The following is a 21,685-nucleotide window of genomic DNA, read 5'->3' as shown; positions in this document are numbered from 1 at the left end:
GGTTTACAGAAAGTGGAAAATGTCCTCAAATTACTTTGAATCTGTTTTCATGTTACATTTTTTAATTTACACAGTCGATCCCATCATGTTTCACCGGCAGCATGGTTAAGGAGCAGAGAGAGGCAGTAATTAGCCTCTGGAGAGCAGGATTAAATACGTGTGTATAGTACATGCGTGCATGTGTCTGTGTATGTGCAAACCTTTGGGAGTAGGTGCCTTATGAGTTACACACACATGATGTATGATGCTCTCCATCCCTAATTAATTATATCCTCCTACTGCCTGGTCGAATTGTGTCCTTGTTCACATCAGCCTGTTGATGTATTTGCACACTAAAGGAGGTTGACTTATTGTTGGAAAGCTGGACCTGCAGTAGTCCATGACAGGTAGTCCCATTGTAGAGCACGGGCTCTGATCTTTATGTGGATCAATGAACAAAATAAATAAAGAGGATCCTTCCAGTTCTTCTCAGCCCCCTAGTCTTTACTCACTTGTATTTTTCCTAACTAATAACACTTAATATTGACTTAATATAACATGCTATGTATGTCTACTCAAGTATTGTCATGCTGGTTTTCCACATTAGAACTCTACAATTGTTATCTCTGACTACACTAAACATATCACACGTATCTGTTTGTTATGCAGTGATGATAAATAGATAACACACTTTAATACAAGTTTAAGGTCCTTGTATTTTACCTGAGTATATCAATGTTAAACTAGACACACTTTTTACTCAATTGTTGAAGGATCTTTCCTCTATTGCTCTTCTTGAGGTGTATTTCTACTTTTCCTTGAAGAATGTTTCCTTCTCAATATAGAGGGTCTAAGGTAAGACAGTGTTGCACTGTATTTGTTCAGCCCCACAAATTGAGGAAGAGATTTTGGTTAATGAAAATAAAATTGCCATGAAAAGAAACTCATCAAGATAGCCCATTGTCTCCGCCACGTGAACAATTATAAATTGTTGCTAAAAATAAAATAGGAAATCTTCTCAAGCAGAACAGCTGAACTTGTCTGACAGATCCATCTGCCCAACCTGTCCTCAACAATGAAGTGGATAAGTGGTCTGGGGAGGGTAACACACACACACACACACACACACACACACACACACACACACACACACACACACACACACACACACACACACACACACACACACACACACACACACACACACACAAATTGAACATGAAATCCCATTTGGCACTTGGCACTTGGCTTTCGGCATTTCAGCGACTAAAAGAAAGAAGGGGCCCCTTGTTTGGACGAGTCCCTCTGATATGATATAATCTTCCATGTACCATTGAGTGCTCTAATCAGTGTTTTGTTTGGGCACTGCGTGCCTTATGGGCCAGATAAATTGCTGTTTTCAACAGAACACTGGCGTAATATAATTCTCTAGCTGAGTTTCAATCAGATAAACAATGTATGTTCAGTATTTGATAAAGCCATAATGCTTTTAGGTTTTCCTTATGAGATAGAGAGAATCAGGCCTGTGTGACCAGCACAGGTAAAAGCCCTAAACCACTTAAGAAATAAGGGTTGTCTCTTTTTTCACCATAGTAACTGTCCCCTGGCAACCATTCAGAGTGCTGGTTATATTCATATTAGTCCATACCCCCTCTGTCTCCCTCACACATACCCAGCTTCTCCATCACTCGCGCCCTCTCTCCTCTCCTGTACAGCTCTTCCTCTGCTTGTGTGTGTTTGTGTGTCTGCATGTGAGTGAGCTGCATCATTAGCACCTGGGACTTTACCTCCGCTCTCCACAGGGGAAGCTCCGACGCTGACATTGTGAGTGATGTTGCTCTAATACTTTATTACGTTTTTTTGTTTTATTGAAAGAATATGTGTTACTATTTGATTTAATCTGATAATTGCCAGTTACTTATGATGTTTTGTATATATTCTTTGGTATGGTATTCCTATATTTATGTTTTTTTCTGTCTTTAAAACCATAGATTGGCAAAAGCAAAAACTAGAGATTTATGTTGTTTTAAATTAGTTGACAGAAAACTGAGAGCAATACTCACATGGTGCTGATGCTTTTATTATCTTATTGTGTCATGATTTGTAGTATTTATCAGACATTAGTGTACACTCACTAGTACATGCATGAACATACTGGAAATCCGTTTATTTGTTTTTCTTGTTCCTCAAGTTCGCCGATCAGGGAATCCTGCCGAAATCTTTGAAGAGAGGCAGAGGAGAGGGAGGTCAACATGGGCTCCAGCTCCTCTTCCTATGCCCCTAAAACCATTTACCTGGATGTTGATGGGAAAGTGCAAAAGGTCAGTCCAATGAGAGCAGGAATGCACTATTTCGGGCATATTTTTTAATTGTTTACATTGTAAAAGTGCTTTCAGTATATATACATATTGCTGTGTTAGACAGGCTGGTTAGTCTACAAAGTTAATGTTGCCTTTTCACGCACATTTTTATTTCATTTATTTTTGCTATCAAGTATTAGTATCTTATATTTCAAATAAAATGGGGAATACAAGAAAACATAGATTTAATATGTTAAAGGAGCACATCATGCAAATGTTCACATTCATATGTATTTTGGGGCTCTACTAGAACATGCTCAAAGTTTCAAAAAGCACAATATTTTTCATACTTTCACTTTACGCCCCCCTTCCAAAAACCCTGTGTGCTCTGACTGGCTCGCGAGATTATGATTTATTTTGCAGAGGTGCATTTAGTGCACCTCTGCAAAAGTAGCTCTTAAGCCATTTAAGCGTTGGGTAGACAAAACATATTTTAATGAGCCTGCATTTGAGTTTGAAATAGCTTGTTGAATCCCATGTTTTTTGGCAGGCCACAAAAAGTTGTAATTTGTAAAAAAAGTTGTAATTTTCATAGTTGTGGATTTTTAGGTATTTTAGGTAGTTTCTTCATAATATGCCTGTTTTGAACAATAGACCAAAAAAGGTTTTTGCTCAAATATATCTGCAGTATAAATGATGTATTTGGAATATCAATCAATTTAAGAAACTGGAATAAATATCGTATAGATTACTTTGGCAATCCAATCCAAATATGTTTACATTCATCCTCCAAATGAAAAAAGAAAAATCTATATCAACATTTTAAGACATTAAGAAATAGAAACTGTATTTAATGATATAATCAACTTAAATTGAAATGTAATTATGGCAATTAATTGTCTACGGCTCGCCTTATGATCCATGTCCTCCCAGTGGACTAACCTCACCTGAGGAGCAGACAGATGCAGAGTTAGCATTACAGGTTTTACTGACAGAATAGACACCTGTTGCTATCCGCCTACATCATCAACCAGATCTGGTGATGTAGAGTGCTTCAAGTAGAGAGCTGGCGATGACACATGTCGGTTCAACAGCCCCAAGCCCACAGCCTGACTTTGAATGTTTGTCAGCTACACCTGCTGCATTCAGATGTAAGATCACATGTTTAGCGCAGAGTTTACATACTCACACTTTGCTTTCGACAGAAACACACTTTGTAATATCTGCATGTACTATAGTAAATCTTGTAAACTGGGCTGGTTGCATGACAGGCGTGGATAATGTTACTAAACGCTCCGTGAACACTCTCACCACAGCTGTCCTTTTCTTTCTCTCACTGGACTTGACCTTATTCAACCATTAAACGAGCCGACCCTTACTTTACTTTCCCATGTGACTGGGTTGTCAAAAAAACACATGAAATGTGATAACCTTTCCCCCCTGTCAGAACACTGAGGCTTTATATCATTAACACAGCAGCTGTTTGTGTGCAGGTGTGCCTTTTGAAACCATATAGAAACAGATTGCACACTGTTGGATTTATGGGCCATAGATGAGATTTTATCATACACATATTACATGTTAATAAATAATACTCCATTTATCCAATGTGAAAGCATTTTGTCTATTGTAACTTCTTTGTCTAACACTTCTATTTGTTGAAATACACTTACTACGTATACATCTGTTTCTCAGGTGGTGTTCAGTCGGCACTGCAGTCCATGTGACATCAAGGAGCTCCTGTGTACCTCATCTAACATTCCCAGGTATTTCGTTTTGTTTCTTACTTTGTTCATTTATTTCTTTACATACAGATGACCGCACTCCCTAACTGTGATTCTACGCATACTTGAAAATATCCTTTCAAATCTTAGAACCATAACATAAAGCCACATAAAAATCCTTACATCATTACAGTGCTACTACTTTTGTGTGCAGTAAAGCAGTCACTCACATTCAACAAGCCCTTGCATGCAATTTTCTGACAGACATGCTGCATTAGCTATGCACATCAAAGTAGACGATGATAAAGGATAAAAGCAAGATGGAGCCGTCATCTGCCTTTAGTTCTGTTTTGCTTTTATTGGGAAGCATAAACTTTGTATACACTATTCTTCCAGTTGGCACTCATTCCTCTTTCGTTCAATTAACGGATTCTCTTTTGTGAAATAGGAGATACTTTCCAGGAACGCTGCAGATGTAGCTTTGTTGAATATTAAAGACGATAAAGAAAATGTATTGTATTTTCTTTCCTGTTTCCTCTCACTGCAGGACCACTGCCATCATGATGGTTGACCCAGAAGGAGCCCTAGTCTCTATGGATCCCACCATGCCCACCAACTCTCCAAAGTAACAGCACATTACCATGTTGGGTTTCTTTAAAAAGAAATCCCATATTACCATTCACTTGAGTCATCTTATTTATTTATTTTATCTCCTCCCCATTTAAGAAGGGGTTTTGTTGTGTTTTTTACCTTGGAAACAGTAATCAACAGAACAATCTCACCACAAGGTTAATTAAATAGCTGTTACAGATCAGCGTTCTTAATTAATCTTGAGGTTGTCAGGGGTGGGGAAAAAATAGGACTCAAATGCAGTAAGAGGACTAAAAGGTTAGGTCACAAAAAGCTAGCTTTATTTCCAAAAGCTGATGACAACAAAAAACAAGGAACAACTTAACATTACCAAAACCGGGGGAGTTTCCGAGGAAGGAAACCAGGGAGCACGAGGAAGGATTAGGACAAAAAACCTCAGGAACAAGCATGGAGCGTGACAGGTAGCATGGACAAGAGCATGGACATCAAGAGACGGGCAGGTAACATAGACGAGGAGAGACGACGAACAGACATGGAGCACAGGGGAAGACAAGACTAAATACACAGAAGGGTAATCACAGGACAAGACACAGCTGGGCAGGGGAGGCAGAAACACAAGGGCAACAGGTGAAGACAATCAGGCAATCACACCAGGGAAACTAACGACAGAAAGGCAAACACAGAAAGTAGGATCAGACACAAGGAGGAAAACATTTCAAAACTAGAGAATGCAATTCCTGAAGAAATTGCTAGTGGGAATGCTTTATGCTGAAAATCTGACGCTAAACTGCTATGATGAAATGTAATGTGTAAGAAGAAAGTGAAGAATTTAGATTGAAATGATACATGAACACTGGGGGCTTGAATGTGTGATGAGAGAAGAAAAGAAAGTAAAAAGGCTTGGAAAAGCAGCAGAATATTTGAACTGCAAACTTTTGAACTAACTTGATGGTGAATGATCTATCGCCATGCCAACGGCATTTGATGACATCCCATAATACGCTTAGATGCGTTGATGGCTGCATCGTTACTAAACCTGTGAAGTTTTGGGCCGTTTGGAGTATTTTCACTGAAGTTATGAGAAAACCGTGTTTCATGGTGAGCATTGTGTTGCCATGGCAACGGCATTTGAAGAAATCTCAAAACTGCCCCGTAGATGTCTTCACGGCTGGACTGTTAGCACACGTGAAGTTTGAGCACTTTGAGTAGGGACTAGAGAAGGGACTAGAGACGGGGCTTGAGAAGGGGCTTGAGAAGGGACCTGAGAAGGGACCTGAGAAGGGACTTGAGAAGGGACTTGAAAAGGGACTTGAGTCGGCGGGACCCCCGACGGTGAAGGGACTTGAGTCGGCGAGACCACAGACAGGAGACGGGGAGCTGGAGTCAGCCGGACCACCAATAGGACACGGGGGACTGGCGTCGGTCGAAACACGGACAGGACACGGGGGGCTGCCGTCGGCCGGAAAGCCAGTACTGGAGCCAAAACTGGAGCCGGGACCATGGCTGCTGGGGCCAGAACTGGGGCTGGAACCATGGCTGCTTGAGCTCGGGCCGGTCGCTTGGGTACTGGGGCCGTAGCCGATAGCTTGGCTGCTGGGGCACTGGGTTTGAGGCAGGCATGCAGACTGTCTGGGGAAGTCACAAATGTCTTCAACATTTCTGGCAGTGAGCTTACCAGCCAGGGCTTATCTGCCACCTCCCGGCGTGCAAGGGAAAAAGCAGCCTCCTGAGTCTCTTTACAAGGAGCCCCCCTCCACACTCCAAAAATGCATAAAATCTTGAAAGAAAGATCATCAAGAGCATCCTCAAAAAATTACTGCTGGGTCCATACTGGTCTGTTCGTACTGTCAGGGGTGGGGAAAAATAGGACCCAAATACAGTAAGAGGACTAAAAGGTTAGGTAACAAAAAGCGAGCTTTATTTTCCAAAGCTGATGACAACAGAAAACAAGGAACAACTTAACATTACCAAAACCGGGGGAGTACGAGGAAGGAAACCAGGGAAATTCTTACGAGGAATTTCTTACGAGGAAGGATCAGGACAAAAAAACCTCAGGAACAAGCATGGAGCGTGACAGGTAACATGGACAAGAGCATGGACATCAAGAGACGGGCAGGTAACATAGACGAGGAGAGACGACGAACAGACATGGAGCACAGGGGAAGACAAGACTAAATACACAGAAGGGTAATCACAGGACAAGACACAGCTGGGCAGGGGAGGCAGAAACACAAGGGCAACAGGTGAAGACAATCAGGCAATCAGACACACCAGGGAAACTAACGATAGGAAGGCAAACACAGAAAGTAGGATCAGACAAGACACAAGGAGGAAAACATTTCAAAATAAAAGGTGGAAAATGAAAACATAAATCCAAAACCACGACAGAGGTGAGATTGCTCTGTGTATATTAGCAAAATAAAGGAATGTAAATAAGTTGTATTTAAACTGATGTTTTGAATCATAACGATTCATCTGTTTTCCTCACAGCTCTCTGTACAAAGTTGTGCCTCTTTCGACTGGTCAGCTTGGAGGTAAGCTGTCAGCTGTCAACAGCTTTATTTTCCTTTCACTCTAACAAGCTCACAAACACACACATTCATGCATCAACAACACTTCTACTGTGAAAGTAATGAGCTCAAAAATACCAAACCTGACAATGTGATTGCTGTTCATGATGATTTATCAGGGGTGCATTTGTGTCTGCAGAAAAGGAAGACATGTTTCAGAATGTGTTGTCCCAGGTGGCTGAACAGTTCAGCAGGTAACGCCCCAGTTGTTTATGTTATGATGTGGCTGAAGCCTGCCCTTTCCCACCTTCACACATACCTCATACACATACCTGACACCAGGGACTTACAATTATAATACAAGCCTTAACCCATAAAGGCAAGTTCAATCACACACGTTATTTTACCTTTGTCATTGATTTGTTGTGGCCCCATCCAAGTTATATTTTGTTTTTATGACCAATGAACCATGTGAAATATGAGTCATATATCATTTTCTATTACTTCCTCTCACAGAGCCTTCCGGATCAACGAGTTGAAGACGGAGGTCACGAACAGGCTAGCAATGCTGGAGAAGAGAGTGGAATGTAAGTGTTACATTTTATAGCAGATGGTTTACACAAAAAAAAAATCCCCCTGACATGTAAATTAAAAATGAAATACAGCTGACCTGGGAGGAAGCCAAACTGTGATATTTCTTCTTGTCATCTTGACAGTGGAGGGCCTGAAGGTGGTGGAGATTGAGAAGTGTAAAAATGATCTGAAAAAGCTACGAGATGAGATGGCTTCAAGAGGTGGTGCCAGGTAAAATGGATAAGTTGGACATTTGACATCTTACTCACAGATATCAACAGATACCAGATCGGGTCAAATCATAGTCAAATCAACTTTTCTTGCTTCTAAAATCAGAGTTAACTGTCCATGCAAATACAACTTTGACGATGGGAAGAAGGTCACTCCCAGACGAGATGTCCCCAATTACCCAAAGGTATGTCCGCTGGGACTTTTATTTCATTACTAACCGATAAAGCTAACTAAATTAATGACATCAGCTTCCGTTTAAAGTTCTAATGGTATGTTTGTTTGTTTTTTACAGTACACACTGTCTCAGGAGACTGTTGAGGCGCTCAAGAAGCCGACATTCGATGTCTGGCACTGGGAACATAACGAGGTTTGTTGACAGTGCAGCTCCATAACTCAATCAGCCATTTCCATTCCATGTTATCCAAGTGACTGATGTCTGGATCTCCCTTCTTTTCCTTTGTGAATTTAGATGCTAAGTTGTTTGGAGTATATGTACCATGACTTGGGACTGGTGAAGGAATTCAACATGAACCCCATCACACTCAAACGCTGGCTGGTAAAAGTTTGAACAGTAAAAAATAACACATTGTGTAGATTTCAAAAAGGCTTTTACTTAAAATGCTGACTGTCTTGTTTGCTAGTTGGCGATTCAGGAGAACTACCGTAATAACCCTTTCCACAACTTTCGACATTGCTTCTGCGTCAGTCAGATGATGTATGGCATGATTAACCTCTGCAACCTACAGGTATGGTGCATGTCTATGTCTGTTCATGATGAAGTTAACTTCTGAAGTCCTATTTAGATCTAGGTACTGACTTTCCAGATCGGACATTTTGATGTTCATTTGGACGATTTGTAATTACGCCTTTCTTTCACACTGCTGTCCAGGAGAAGCTGACTCTCACAGACATGGGCATTTTGATGACAGCAGCAGTGTGCCATGACCTGGACCACCCTGGCTACAACAACACGTAAGACTCCCTATTTTGTCTGCCTACTGACTCCAGTATGTTTTGACATCCTCTGCACAACATCGTGTCAATGAACTGTGAAACTGGTTCAGCATGGAGAGAGTTCAGGTATGAAAACACGCCGATTCAGATCATCTTCTTGTTTTTGGTCGGAGTTTTCTGCAGGTCGAGACCTCTCTCATCAGGGAAGCTTCATGGGAATATATTATCAATTCACACGTGTCATCCATCCACCAGGTACCAGATCAATGCGCGCACAGAGCTGGCAGTGCGCTACAATGACATATCTCCGCTGGAGAACCACCACTGTGCTGTGGCCTTCCAGATCCTGTCTCTTCCTGAGTGCAACATTTTTGCCAATGTGGATCCTGAGGCCTTCAAACAGATCCGACAGGTGAGATACACAAGTGGAATTCTGACTGTGACAAGCATGATGAGTTTTATCAATATCCTACTCAGCATTGTCACTTACAAATATATTAATCTGAACAATATTTGAGCAAATGTCGAGCAAACTGACTTATTTTTTTATATTTCCAGGCAATTATCACCCTCATCCTGGCCACCGACATGGCCAGACATGGCGAGATACTAGACTCCTTTAAGCAGAAAGTGGACAACTTTGATTTCACCAATGAGGAGCATGTGACATGTGTATGTATACAAGATCACGTTGCATATCCACCTGACATCAGCTGTTTATTGCACGGCACATGCAAGACATGATCTCAACACAAGCATGCCTTAATCTGCGGGTTGTGCTGTGATCAGCAGAGGCTAAATAGACTGTATAAGTATCATTTGGAAAGTAGTCAAAGAAAATCGGTAGATGCTGTATGTTTGTTAAGATAAATAGGCTTCTTTATCCTATGTTTTGTGTTATATGTGTGTGTGTTTTCAGCTGAAGATGGTTATGATCAAGTGTTGTGACATTTCCAACGAAGTGAGGCCAACTGAGGTAGCTGAGCCATGGGTGGACTGCCTATTGGAGGAGTACTTCATGCAGGTGACGGAATTCTTTCAAGTCCATTATCTGAATCCATCATGTCAACTTTGTCCTAGTTGTGGTAGAATATGGTCATACAGTAAAAGGCATTAATAAGTGTTTTAGAATGACTTATCCAGGGCCATTATGCTGCTTATATGCATGCTAATAGGCAACTAGTAAATGGTTTATCTTAATACCAAATTATACCAAATGTGTACAATGAGAGCCAAGGCTAAATGGCAATGTTTCCACTCATGTGCTTTCAGAGTGACAGGGAGAAGTCTGAGGGTCTCCCCGTGGCTCCCTTCATGGACAGAGACAAAGTCACCAAGCCCACTGCTCAGATTGGATTCATCAAGTTTGTCCTCATCCCAATGTTTGAGACGGTCATGAAGGTAGGACGATGTGTGTACAGATGTGTTCCTTTACAAATACACACACTGATTACACACACAATTAATGACCTTACTGTGGTGTCCAACAGCTTTTCCCTCAGATTGAGGAGATCATGGTTCAACCTCTGAGAGACTCTCGTGACCATTACGAGGAGCTGAAACAGATCGATGATGCCATGACAGAGGTAGGACTTGTATTAAAGTTTATTTATGTATTCGTCTATCAGCACAGTCATGCTTTGTTCAAGCTCTCACACCTCTCTATGTTAAACTAATTTCAATAGATCACAAACATGCCAAACTTCATCACTTGTTGCCAGTAACATGACACTCTGTAACATGGAGTGAGAAAGTTGTAGGGAGAGTTGAAATATTAGAGTTTCTCTTATAGATGTTTCACAATAAGAAAACTTTGAAGGAAAATTTATAATTTAGCGTTTCTTTTTTTGGGAAACATTTACCTTAATACTGAGATGATGATAAGATAAATGCCCCTCTCACATCTTCCCATTAGATATAAGGCTACGGCAAGCAGCAGCTTAACTTAGTTTAGCACAAATAAACTACTGCTAGCCTTGCTTGATAAGGTAACCAAAACCTCTAAAGATCATTAACTAATAGCAAAATAAAAAATCACATGTAAAAGCGGCAACTGGGCTTTGTGCCAGACTTTGTTTTTGGCTCTGACAAGCAAGCAAAATCAAGTCAATTTTACTTTAATAAAAATTTGCCTCAAACGCTTTTCAATCTGTAAAACTAATCAAATAAATAAAAACTAATAAAAACCCTATATATTCCTAACTCATGTGTGAGCATCAAAAGAACCTATCCTGTGAGCAAGGAAGACCCTCTTGAAACCTTGAAGCTTCCACTCAATGAAGTTACTGTTCCAAACCAAGAAACAACCCTTTTATTTCTATTTCTATTAAATCTCCACCAGAAGCAATGTTCCACAAATAAACTGTTTCTGCACAAAAACAAACACTTATTTAAACAATACCCTTACTCTTTGGTCAAGGAAAACATTACAACAATAAGATTTGTATTGTTAATTGCACTGTTACTATGATATTTGTTGTGGCAGCAATCACAGTGTTATAATAGGGACTCAGGGGTTGTGGTACAAAGACTGTGAATAAGACATGCAGTGATCAGAGGTTAAAGTGACAGTTCTGCATGGTCTCCAACATGTTGCTTAGCCTGTGTGGTAAACCAGATTAAATTAAAGGGTTAAAACAATGGCAGTAATCCAGGTTTCCCGGTGTGACAAACAGGCATTTTGAGAACAAGTAAAAACAAATCTACCCAGTGTCATTTGGGCTTTTCACCTGGAGCTACCAAACACTATAATTATGCAATTTGTGTCACATGGGTGGGGTCACACATTCATACACTCACATAAATCAAACCGCTTGCTAACATAAAGGTGTGTCTTTTGTTCAATGAGGCACAGAAGAAAAAAACTGAAAGTATATCATTAGGCGGGAAGAAGAAGTAAGCTCTGCAGTGAGTGAGTGCAGTGGTTTCTGTGTAAGTAAAAGCAACTGACTCCTTGGTTGTGCTTTAGTGTTTAGTGTTAGTGTCCTGAGTGCACTCTGTCTCTGCCTCTCTCTCTGGCCTCTCTGCACATCTGCACAGCAACTCTCCTCCATTCTGAACTCTTTCTACAAAAGCCACACCTTTAGGAATGTGCAGCACTTTCATCACTTTGGATTTGCCTTTTTATTTAGGACCAAGGAGTTCATATCAATTTACTTACAAAAAGGAAAACCAAGGGGGTAATCCCTTTTAGTCGGCTCAAGCTAAATTGGTTCAGCGTGAGAAATTGTTGGCAAGTGCAGGGGTCCTGGCTGTGTAGAAGATAAGGGGCTTGCAAGAAAAAAGAAAGAAAGAAAGTTCAACAGCCTAGAAGAAAGACACATTAGCATGTTTTTGATTACTTTTGGTATCAGTAGAATCATGCCAGACTTCCTTCATTTTGCTTTAGTCACAGCTGAAAACAAAGTGATGAAATTGTCGCATGTTTGTTTTCCTTTTAAACACCATGTTACCTTGATGAACTCATGAATTGAACACACAACCTCTTTCCGACATTGAACTTCTCAACATAAAGTTGCCACTAGACTCTGAGTTAAGATTTGACTTTCCACATGGGGAGGTCAATTCTCACTCACAGCTCTCAAGCCAGCTCAGTCCAATAGCCTCTATTTTTTATCTGTGGAGGCGATAACCACCGAACCTTTTGGTACATTTCATTGTTTTTATAAACCTAGTTTGAGTTTTCCTCCTAAAACTCCCGCTGTTTTCCCCCACATAATCCAAGCTCCTGTTTTATTGCAGGGATCCTCCTTTGTGATTAAACTAAGGAAAGACTTGTGAGGGAGGCCTCGGTAAAGGCGTTCCCAGCTGCGTTGTGAAGAGGACAGATGGGTCTGGATCAGAAGGAGGAGAAAAGAGACTGCTTGGCTGCATACTGAACTAAATGTAGACGTCAAGGTGGCATGTCTTGAACTTTGACTTAGACTTTTGCACTGGATGTAACAGAGAGGGACCTGCTGACCTCTCTGCATGTGTATGCTGTTTGTACTGTTCTTTTTAGTCTACTTTATTTTATAGTATTTCTTGTGTTCTACCCTTTTGTAGAAGGATAATAATGCACTAAAATGGGTTGTTTTCAGCAATCCATGTTTGATTGTTATGGCTCATCAGAAGTCTGTGTGTTTTCTCTTACCTTCAACACTTTTCAATACAATAAAGCCACATAGGGGCATATATTTTCCAAGGTGCAACATATTGTGTCTTGTACTATTGTTTATTATCTCACAATAGATGTGAAACTCTGTTTTATAGGCCAGTTCATCACCTGTGAGTCTTTATATATAATGGGTTTCAGAGTCTTCGGGGGGTTATCCATAGTGAGACAGTTACTTTAAGTGATAAAAAAGATTAAAAAACAACTATATAATGTATAACAACAATTATATAATGTATAACTTAAACAAGTCTGAGAAATACGAGTCCAAGCGTTAAAATAAAAGCTGACCTGTTGACCTGCTGACTTTAATGACCAACTCGTGAAAATATTTGATAAAATGCATTGATTTTAATACATCTAATGGACACAATGATCCCACAATGATTACGCTATAAAATGTCCCCCTCATGTGTGCGTTGTATACCCCCCCCCCCCCCCCTGATGTGAAACATGTTCAATATTCCTTCCTGGCCTTGGAAGTTGTAGTTTAACAAAAATAATCCAGACCTTCTCTTGAGATTTCAGCCGTAACATGATCTTCATCCACAGATAAAGATTGCTCAGTTGTCATGGGGATGGATCTGTTGCCATGCAATCTCAGCAGCTGTTATGATTTCATCCATTGCACTTTTCATCCATTTTAAACGCTCAATGCCTGCTTGTCAACGAATCTATCACCATTACAACAGAGCATACTGCAGTTGCTGATGAGGATCGTGTGATAAAAAGATCTGGAAAAAGCTTGCAGATGAACCTTGAGTTAAGACTGATTTTTGTATATGTTGATTACTGAAACACCGTGTTATTGCACAGAAGCTATAAAAGAACAAACCAAGAGCCCATATAGACAAGTGGTAACATTTCACTTTCGATTTTTCCATTTAGTTAATGAGTTCAAAATGGTGGAATGAGCTCCCCATTGAAATCAGGACAGCAGAAAGCCTATCTTCCGGCGCAGACTGAAAACACATCTCTTTTGACTCCACTTCGAGCGATAGAATTACTAACAAAGAATTTCTAACAAAGCACTTGTATACTAATAAAGGACTGGCTTATCTAAAGCCAGTTGAGTAGCACTTGAAATGTTTTGGCTCTATGAAACCTGATGTACTTATATGATTCTGTTTTCTTCAAGTTTGTATCTTCTTGGTCGAATGCACTTATTGTAAGTCGCTTTGGATAAAAACGTCAACTAAATGCAATGTAATGTAATGTAATGTAATAACATCTGTGCAGCATTCCAGTTTCTTTTTCTTCCCTATCATCATGATTGGAATATACATTTTGATTGCCACATTTAAGACTTGAGGGCAAGAAACATGTTGAAATATGACTAATTATCCAGGCCTGTAACACCCACAGGTGCCACTTATCTCAGCCTGCCCCACGTCCCCCTCTCTTTGCAGCTTCCCTTCGAGCAATAACAGATCTGGGTGGTTTTCCTCCAGCTACTCCTCAGTGATTTTATTACTTTTCTTTGGCAACATGATGCGAATAACTTGTGAGCGGTTATTACCTCACCTGTTGGTCTCCCCTCACATACACTGAATACCACCCACAACGCTCTGATTAAATTATGATAAATAATCTGTTTGTTATCCTTCACTTTTCTAGTCTGTAGCTTAATTTGATCAATCTCACTAGGTATTCACATGTTGGTGGTCTGATTGGTTCTTTTAAATTAGCATGATCGTTTGGTTTGTGTGCATACTGCTGCAATACTTGTGAGTTGATGATGATCTCAAAGCAATAAAAAAAAAAACAGTAGACCACATGTTTGTGTTGCTAAGATGAGAGAATTAGTAGAGAGTGATTGTTGTTTTAATAAATGCATTACTAATTTCTTTCCACATAGCGTGACAGAGTGTATTGACATTCACCTGCAGGAATGCTCTGATTAAAATTGACATGCCAATGATTAAAGCCATAAATAATTGAAAGAGTTTCTAAGTGAAAATGTAAGATAACGTTTTTTTTTTATAAAACACTTAATTTGATCTTCTCTATAAATTAGTGACAACATGGTTCACTGCAGATTCTCTTTTGAGTGCCCCAACCCGTATGATCTCCTCAAATTTCAGTTTATCAAAAGATGAATTGCTCAGAGTTAACATCCAGCCAGGCTTTAATCTTTAGTAGACTGTTAGATGTGCCATGAGTTATACTAATATTTCAACCCTTTTGTCATTTGTGTTGCCTTAAGGCTGTCTCAACATGTTTAAGTGCCACAATACTTCAATGGGTCTGATTGTTAACGTGAGAGTGGATATTTTATCTATTACAAAAGCCCCTTGATGGCAGTTTAATGAGCAAGGGTTACAGTTTTCTTTGTTCTTGCACGATATTGAACCCTAGCATGCAAAGGAAGGTGTGTGTAATGATCCATTCAAACTGAGTCAAATTATTCACAGTTTTATTATGCTTTTATAGATCACAAATTGAACAAATGAAGAGACTTTTTTTACAGCCAACAAAGGGACATTTTTACCATTAAAACAAAATGTTAGGGTATTTTTTGACCCTTCCACTTGAGGGCGACAAAGTTGAAAGTGTTCAAATCCTTCAGATTAATTTGCCACAGATTGAATTCAAAAAGTCATTATGTGTGTTTCTTTAAATAATTACTAACAATAAACAATTATATGCAATTCATTATGCTTGTATACACATTTTCAAAGTCAATTGTCATTTGAATTGATGCACATATCAATTGTCCACAGCTTTAACTAATCTCTAAACCACAGATCACAGATCTGCACTGGTGGTCTAATAAATCCTGATTCTAAGGCAGGAGAACTTAGGAAATACTTTGATGTGAGTTTATCAAACTTTAGTCTTTCAATCTAGTTTAATCAAACCCTATCAAATTAAAGCAGGTGAGAAACACATATACAGGAATATTCAGTGTTGCAAAGCAGTGAAAAACATCCACATATGTTGTGCCTGCAGTGTTATTCCTCTGTAAATGTTTGTGCTGTACAATGGGCCTGTTATGACTCGGTCTCTGAAGGCAGTCATATGTTACATTAATGAAAACAGAAATGCTTAGTGCTTACAGTCATTCAAAATGCCTCTTGGAAAAGCTTCATCGATGAATGTGTCTTCTGCAAATGTCTCATCTAAAGAGATAAATTAAACGGAGTAGTTAAGACTGGCCATAAGTAGCAAAAAATGTCATTCTCTATTTCCGCCTTTGCTCTTATTTATTATTCTTTTAAACTAGCTACTTCCCCCAGTCATAACGCACCGGGAATTCTTCCCAGCATGTGGTCTTTCAGGGGTCAAGATGAAAGAACACAGGCTCACTGTGTGTGTGTGTGTGTGTGTGTGTGTGTGTGTGTGTGTGTGTGTGTGTGTGTGTGTGTGTGTGTGTGTGTGTGTGTGTGTGTGTGTGTGTGTGTGTGTGTGTGTGTGTGTGTGTGTGTGTGTGTGTGTGTGTGTGTGTTTGTGTACACACGTGGCTTTTCAAAATTGAAGTCTTGCAGCAGGAAGCTGTAGATGATCCATGGCCTAGTTTCATGTGAAACTGGGTTAAATACGAAACACATGGTGTGGAATAAACCCTGACTGTACTACTACCTAGTTGTTTTACTACCTCACAGTCCATTTATCTGTTCTTTATTATGTTCTCCCAGCTTTTTAGAGGAATCTGAATGAACTGAATGTGTAAGCAGTAGGATTCCCTCCCAAGTCTTTGTAAACTCATGCAACTTTGCATTTATCTTTTGTCGGGCCGCAGATTAGACTGTGGCGTTGGTCAGGGGAATGAGTCAGCCACAGTGTGTCTCTGCTGACGAGACAACAGCAAAGCCTAGGCCTGTTTCATGTGAGCCAACACGCATGCAGACAATGTCATGCTTGTGGGAGAGAAACAGTTAAATCCTCAGGGATGTCCCATTCCCCTGACTCCCACATTCAAAAGAATGCCCAGCTCCTTGTTTGGACTCTGAAGACACAAGGATATAAGCTAGATTGACTGAAGACAGTTACATCCCTGACAAGAATGGCAAGAAGTCAAAGGTCAGAAGGGAGAGTTAACCCTAAATCGTGGTTGTGCATTTTTGTGTCAGCAACTGCTGTGTAGTGGCAGTGGAAAACAAAGAGCTGTGCCACATGCTGTAAATCTGTAAACAAGCTTTTATCTTGTTTTGTCTCTTAGAAAACACATTCACTGTGGCAGTGACTTTGCAAATGATTGGCCCTTTTTAGAAGAAACAAATATTTGGTGTAGTTATCAGAGTAACTCGATCCAAAAAGTCACAAGTCTTTTTAACAGCTAACCTTTTTACAAGGTATAGGAAGACCTCACACACTCAGCCACAGGGCTCTGAGACATCTGCACTACATCCTGATAAAACAGCTCTTAAACTAAATGTTTCCATGAAGAGTCATCAGCATAATATGAATCATTTAAGTGAGAAGTTGAAGCCTACCATGCCTTTTTTCAGGGTTTTATGTTTGGAAACATATTTTTTACATTGGTTTTCATACTTCATCTTTCATCCGAACATTGCTTTCATTACAGTATGTAATGGCAACTATGATCAGTGCACGTGCAATAACGCCCTCTTTATACATCAGAAAGTCCAAATACAAACAATATGGGGAAATCAATACAATGCTGTACAGCAACCACCACATCACATATCAACACAGCTTCACATTGTTTTCTTTTAGGTAACTGCAGGGTATGACTATCAAAGGCTTCAGTAAATATTGAAAGATCTAATTTCCAAAGAGCTGTGCACATAGTGGCTAAACAAGCTCAAGTATATACAAGTATTCATTTCCTGCATACCAGCATCATTTAGTATCCATCAATGCTTGACCCTGATGTTAGTTACTTCCGCTCTGTGGTACGTCAGCGGATGGTTTCAGCCCACATGTTTTGGTTGTCTGCATTTGTCCTAAAATGAATTATTTTCAGTCAGTATTATGGAAGAAGCTGAACTTTATAGCAGATTTTTTTATAATAGCGCAAACAAGAGACAGATAGCTGTTTTTCCACAAGATGCCATGGCTGTTGTGAAACGTGTGGAACATATTTTCATCCAATTTAAGTGTTCACAACAAAATATTGCAGTCTCAGTCCCTGTGGTAATGTCTTCATACTGTAACTGTTTGTATGTGTTGAAACAGAAGCAATTATCTTATTTTACAGAGTTTCTTTAGTTTAATTCAACTCTGCACAAAAAAATACGCCCTAATGGTTGCCCTCATTTATAGTTTCCAGTGTTCCAAATAGACATTTTACTGGTATGCTGTCTTTCTCTGGAGAAGCAGTTAAATGAACAGTTCCCCCAGTCAAATAGAGCAAGAAAGAACAAAAGTGAATGATGTGGATTCAACAACACAATCAGATCAAAGAGGTAATCATATAGCATTGATTGGCTAGCATTTGTATATTTGTTTATCTGATTCTTTTGTTCCAGACATTCACTCAGTATGTCAAGAGAGAAGCAGTGAGCCCAGTCTGGCAGCTGACAGTTGGAAATGCTAATCCCAGCACATGAAAGAAGTCTGACAGTTCACTGAGGGAGAGGCTGCACCAGTTTGTTTACAGCGTGATAATCTGAAGCAGGCATCTTGATTGTGTGCTGGCAGAACATCAGCGGCCGTGCCGTGACTGCTGGGCTGCACGGCAATTACACTGGCCTCTTATCTGTATGAATAGCAGGCCTAATGACGGGTGGACATATGGAGGGCAATTACAGAAAAAAGGCAACAAGCACAAAGTACCTGAAAGTCTTCCGTCATTAATCTCATGGGTAAGAACATAGCATAAAGTTGTGTTTCTGTTTTGGTCTCCAACAACTACTACAAGGATTATAAGACTCTTTAACTGCTTTATTATGTGCCTATCGCCCTAGATCCCTCCACCGGGAAGCTGCAATAAACAGAAGACCTACCACAAATTAATCCTGAAGGTATGAGGCTAAATAACTTACTGGGGGATGTTTTACCTATTACCTGTAGGCTACATGCTTAAAAGGAGGTTTAATCCGAACTAACTGGTTTTCACGATTCACCTCCAAATGACTCCCAACAACCTTATTAAATGCCCCCTACAAAGCATCTGCAGTAATTTCCACTTTAACTGCAGCAGGCCAAGAGTTTGATTAATTAAATACCGAGGAGATCTTCCCTGTATCCTAAACAGCTGTTTTCTGAGTCATGTGCTTCTTCAGGATCAAGGCTTTAATCAATGCCATCTGAAGAAGTGAGACTTGCGGGCGATTCCTGCCCAAGTAATACCTTGAAACTCCACATTTTCCCACCGATAATATACTCAGGTTAAAGCTTACATTTCCATTAAGATGGCCCTTAAGATGAATGCATTAATGTTTGTAAAAGGGACATTAAGGTTTGCCAGATGTGAACAACAGGCAGTATGCCACAGGCTTCTTGTGTTCTATAATTAAGTGTAGAGTTGCTCAACATATCTTTATTTGAAATTTCTAGAAAGAAGACTAAGGTAGCCTCACCTCAGCTATTAGATCATAACAGCTTTGACCTCCCATAATGGGGAAAGATAAATGATACGTTCCTACGCCTGTGTTTATAGTGGGATTGCCTTTCATCTCGTGCTGGGAGTCTGCCAGGAAAGATTCTCACTGTGGGGTGTAATGCTCCCAGCTATAAGCCCAAACATGTTTATTTATTTTTACAATTCAAAAGAACCTGTTTTTCCCCTTCTCTATCTCCCACTCTTTTTTCCCCCCTCTCTCTCTATCATTAACTTTATGGGAATTCCCGTGGAATTCTATTATATGAGTGATTGTATGGGATGCTTTTCTTAGAGAGGCAGAGTTTAATCCTTCCACTGTTATTTCACCTTGTATTTCCTTTGAAATGTGCAGCTAGTGAGGGCACCGGAACATCTGGATGCCACTCTGGCAGTGAGTAAGGCACTGAGTAATGTGGAATCATTGAGCTGTAGTCAAATAGTTGTGGATTTGAGATTATGTAAATCAAAGAAATAAAACAAACTTTCTGGAAAACCATTCTCATTTTGAGGAACTATTGGGATCCTTTACTGAAAGTGTCAACTTCAAAACTCCATTAAGTCCTGCATTGAAAATGTCAGTTACCGAGTCTTTTAGAATTGTCAACAAATTGCATTTAAAGTATGTTAAATGTTATGAGTAATACTCATACTGCATCAATGCTTCGTGAGTGAGTGTTGTACTTTGATAAAAGAAAGGCTGATAGTAATGAATACAATTGTAATATTTAAACTGAGGCCATAATGTGTATAAGCATTGCTTATACACATTATGCCTTTGCTCTACCCACCATCAGACAGCTTTTCTCTCTCCTTCTGTCTTTTCCTCCATGCGAGCCTGCGCTCCAAAGGGGTTGCTGTGACCCCAGAGCCCCACATGTGTAAGGGGATATCTCAGGCAGCGTTCAGCAGGAAGCTCACTGAGCAACTGGCTGCTGCCCCAGCACACTGTAAGGCAAAGCAGTTAGAGGAAAGGAAATAAGGGAGCAAAGATATGAAAATATCATCACAGGGCTGGAAAGCAGCTTAATTTCAGCTCCTGCAATCCCTATGTAAATACTGCGCACCCATACACGCACGCACGCACGCACGCACGCACACACGCACGCACACGCACGCACACGCACACACACACATTCAGCCTCTATCTGGAGGTGAGATCAACTGGCTCCACCACAGAGCTTGGCGCTGCCCGACTGTTCTCACTCGGCAGCGCTGCAGAGGTGTAACATCATCAGCTTGTTGGTTTTGGAGGCTTGCTGATTCCCTCTGAATACTTTCTTCAAGCAAACTATTATGGAGGAAAATATTAGCCCTTTTCACAGAGTATTAGGGGTATTACTGTTCAGCTGCATGTGAAGGCGATCAACCAACAATGCAAATATTGTCTTTTACTATCTGGAGTTTCCAGTCCCTGTGAAAGCAAAGAAATCCAGTTTGGGAATATGCTGTTAATCTGTGCTACTGCATTTTTTCAAAACATGACAAACCTGATGAGAGGCAGAGGATTTTGGTTCAGTTCAATGGCAAAAATTGAAAAGCTGTAGCTGGGTGGCACGAGTCCCATGTCAAACGCAACCACTTTAAGCTAACTTTGTGCAAGACAATGCACATGTACACACATAAAAACACACACAACTGGAATGCATAGCACCCTGGCTGTTCTCAAAGCCGAGTATCGCACAAACAGGCACACATGTCCCTCATCAGCGGTGGAAACACATCACTGTGTGTGTGTGTGTGTGTGTGTGTGTGTGTGTGTGTGTGTGTGTGTGTGTGTGTGGTGTGTGTGTGTGTGTGTGTGTGTGTGTGTGTGTGTGTGTGTGTGTGTGTGTGTGTGTGTGTGTGTGTGTGTGTGTGTGTGTGTGTGTGTGTGTGTGTGTGTGTGTGTGTGCATATGTGAGGATTGATACGAATCAAGAACTGGACAAAACATTTTTGTTTTTAAATATATTCTTATTTGATGCTGCTTTCAAGATTAATAAGAATGGTATATTCCTTAAATGATAGATTATCTGATGTTGGTATTCTTTACTATATTTATTTTTGATTAATCTGTGATTTTTACTAAGACTAATGTTGTAAAAGAATGGAGCCACAATCAATGTCCTGATAAAAGAAATAAATGATGTCAAAACAGACGTAAAACCTCTTACTTTTGA

General features: G+C 40.1%; 1 protein-coding gene across 3 annotated transcripts; it reads left to right on the top strand.

The window, feature by feature from the left end:
• The first annotated feature begins 1,574 nt into the window (after positions 1-1,574).
• pde9al (phosphodiesterase 9A like) lies at positions 1,575-14,954 on the top strand. 3 transcript variants are annotated; one of them, XM_034115267.1, is made up of 20 exons: positions 1,575-1,803; positions 2,171-2,300; positions 3,975-4,045; positions 4,551-4,628; positions 7,085-7,128; positions 7,304-7,358; positions 7,621-7,691; positions 7,821-7,908; positions 8,014-8,092; positions 8,201-8,275; positions 8,378-8,464; positions 8,550-8,654; positions 8,798-8,880; positions 9,118-9,274; positions 9,421-9,534; positions 9,782-9,886; positions 10,135-10,263; positions 10,353-10,448; positions 11,717-11,793; positions 12,604-14,954. In XM_034115267.1, exons 2-19 carry the CDS (start codon positions 2,232-2,234, stop codon positions 11,759-11,761), a joined length of 1,551 nt encoding a protein of 516 aa, XP_033971158.1. In that variant the 5' UTR covers positions 1,575-1,803; positions 2,171-2,231; the 3' UTR covers positions 11,762-11,793; positions 12,604-14,954. The 3 variants fall into 3 exon arrangements, with proteins under 3 accessions (XP_033971158.1, XP_033971157.1, XP_033971159.1); XM_034115266.1 differs by having other exon boundaries at positions 11,711-11,793; XM_034115268.1 differs by lacking the exon at positions 11,717-11,793.
• The last annotated feature ends 6,731 nt before the right edge of the window (positions 14,955-21,685 follow it).

Source organism: Trematomus bernacchii, unplaced genomic scaffold (genome assembly GCF_902827165.1).
Source record: "Trematomus bernacchii unplaced genomic scaffold, fTreBer1.1, whole genome shotgun sequence".
NCBI lineage: Eukaryota > Metazoa > Chordata > Actinopteri > Perciformes > Nototheniidae > Trematomus > Trematomus bernacchii.
The sequence above is the reverse complement of the archived record's forward strand: the minus strand, read 5'-3'. Positions and strand labels throughout refer to the sequence as shown.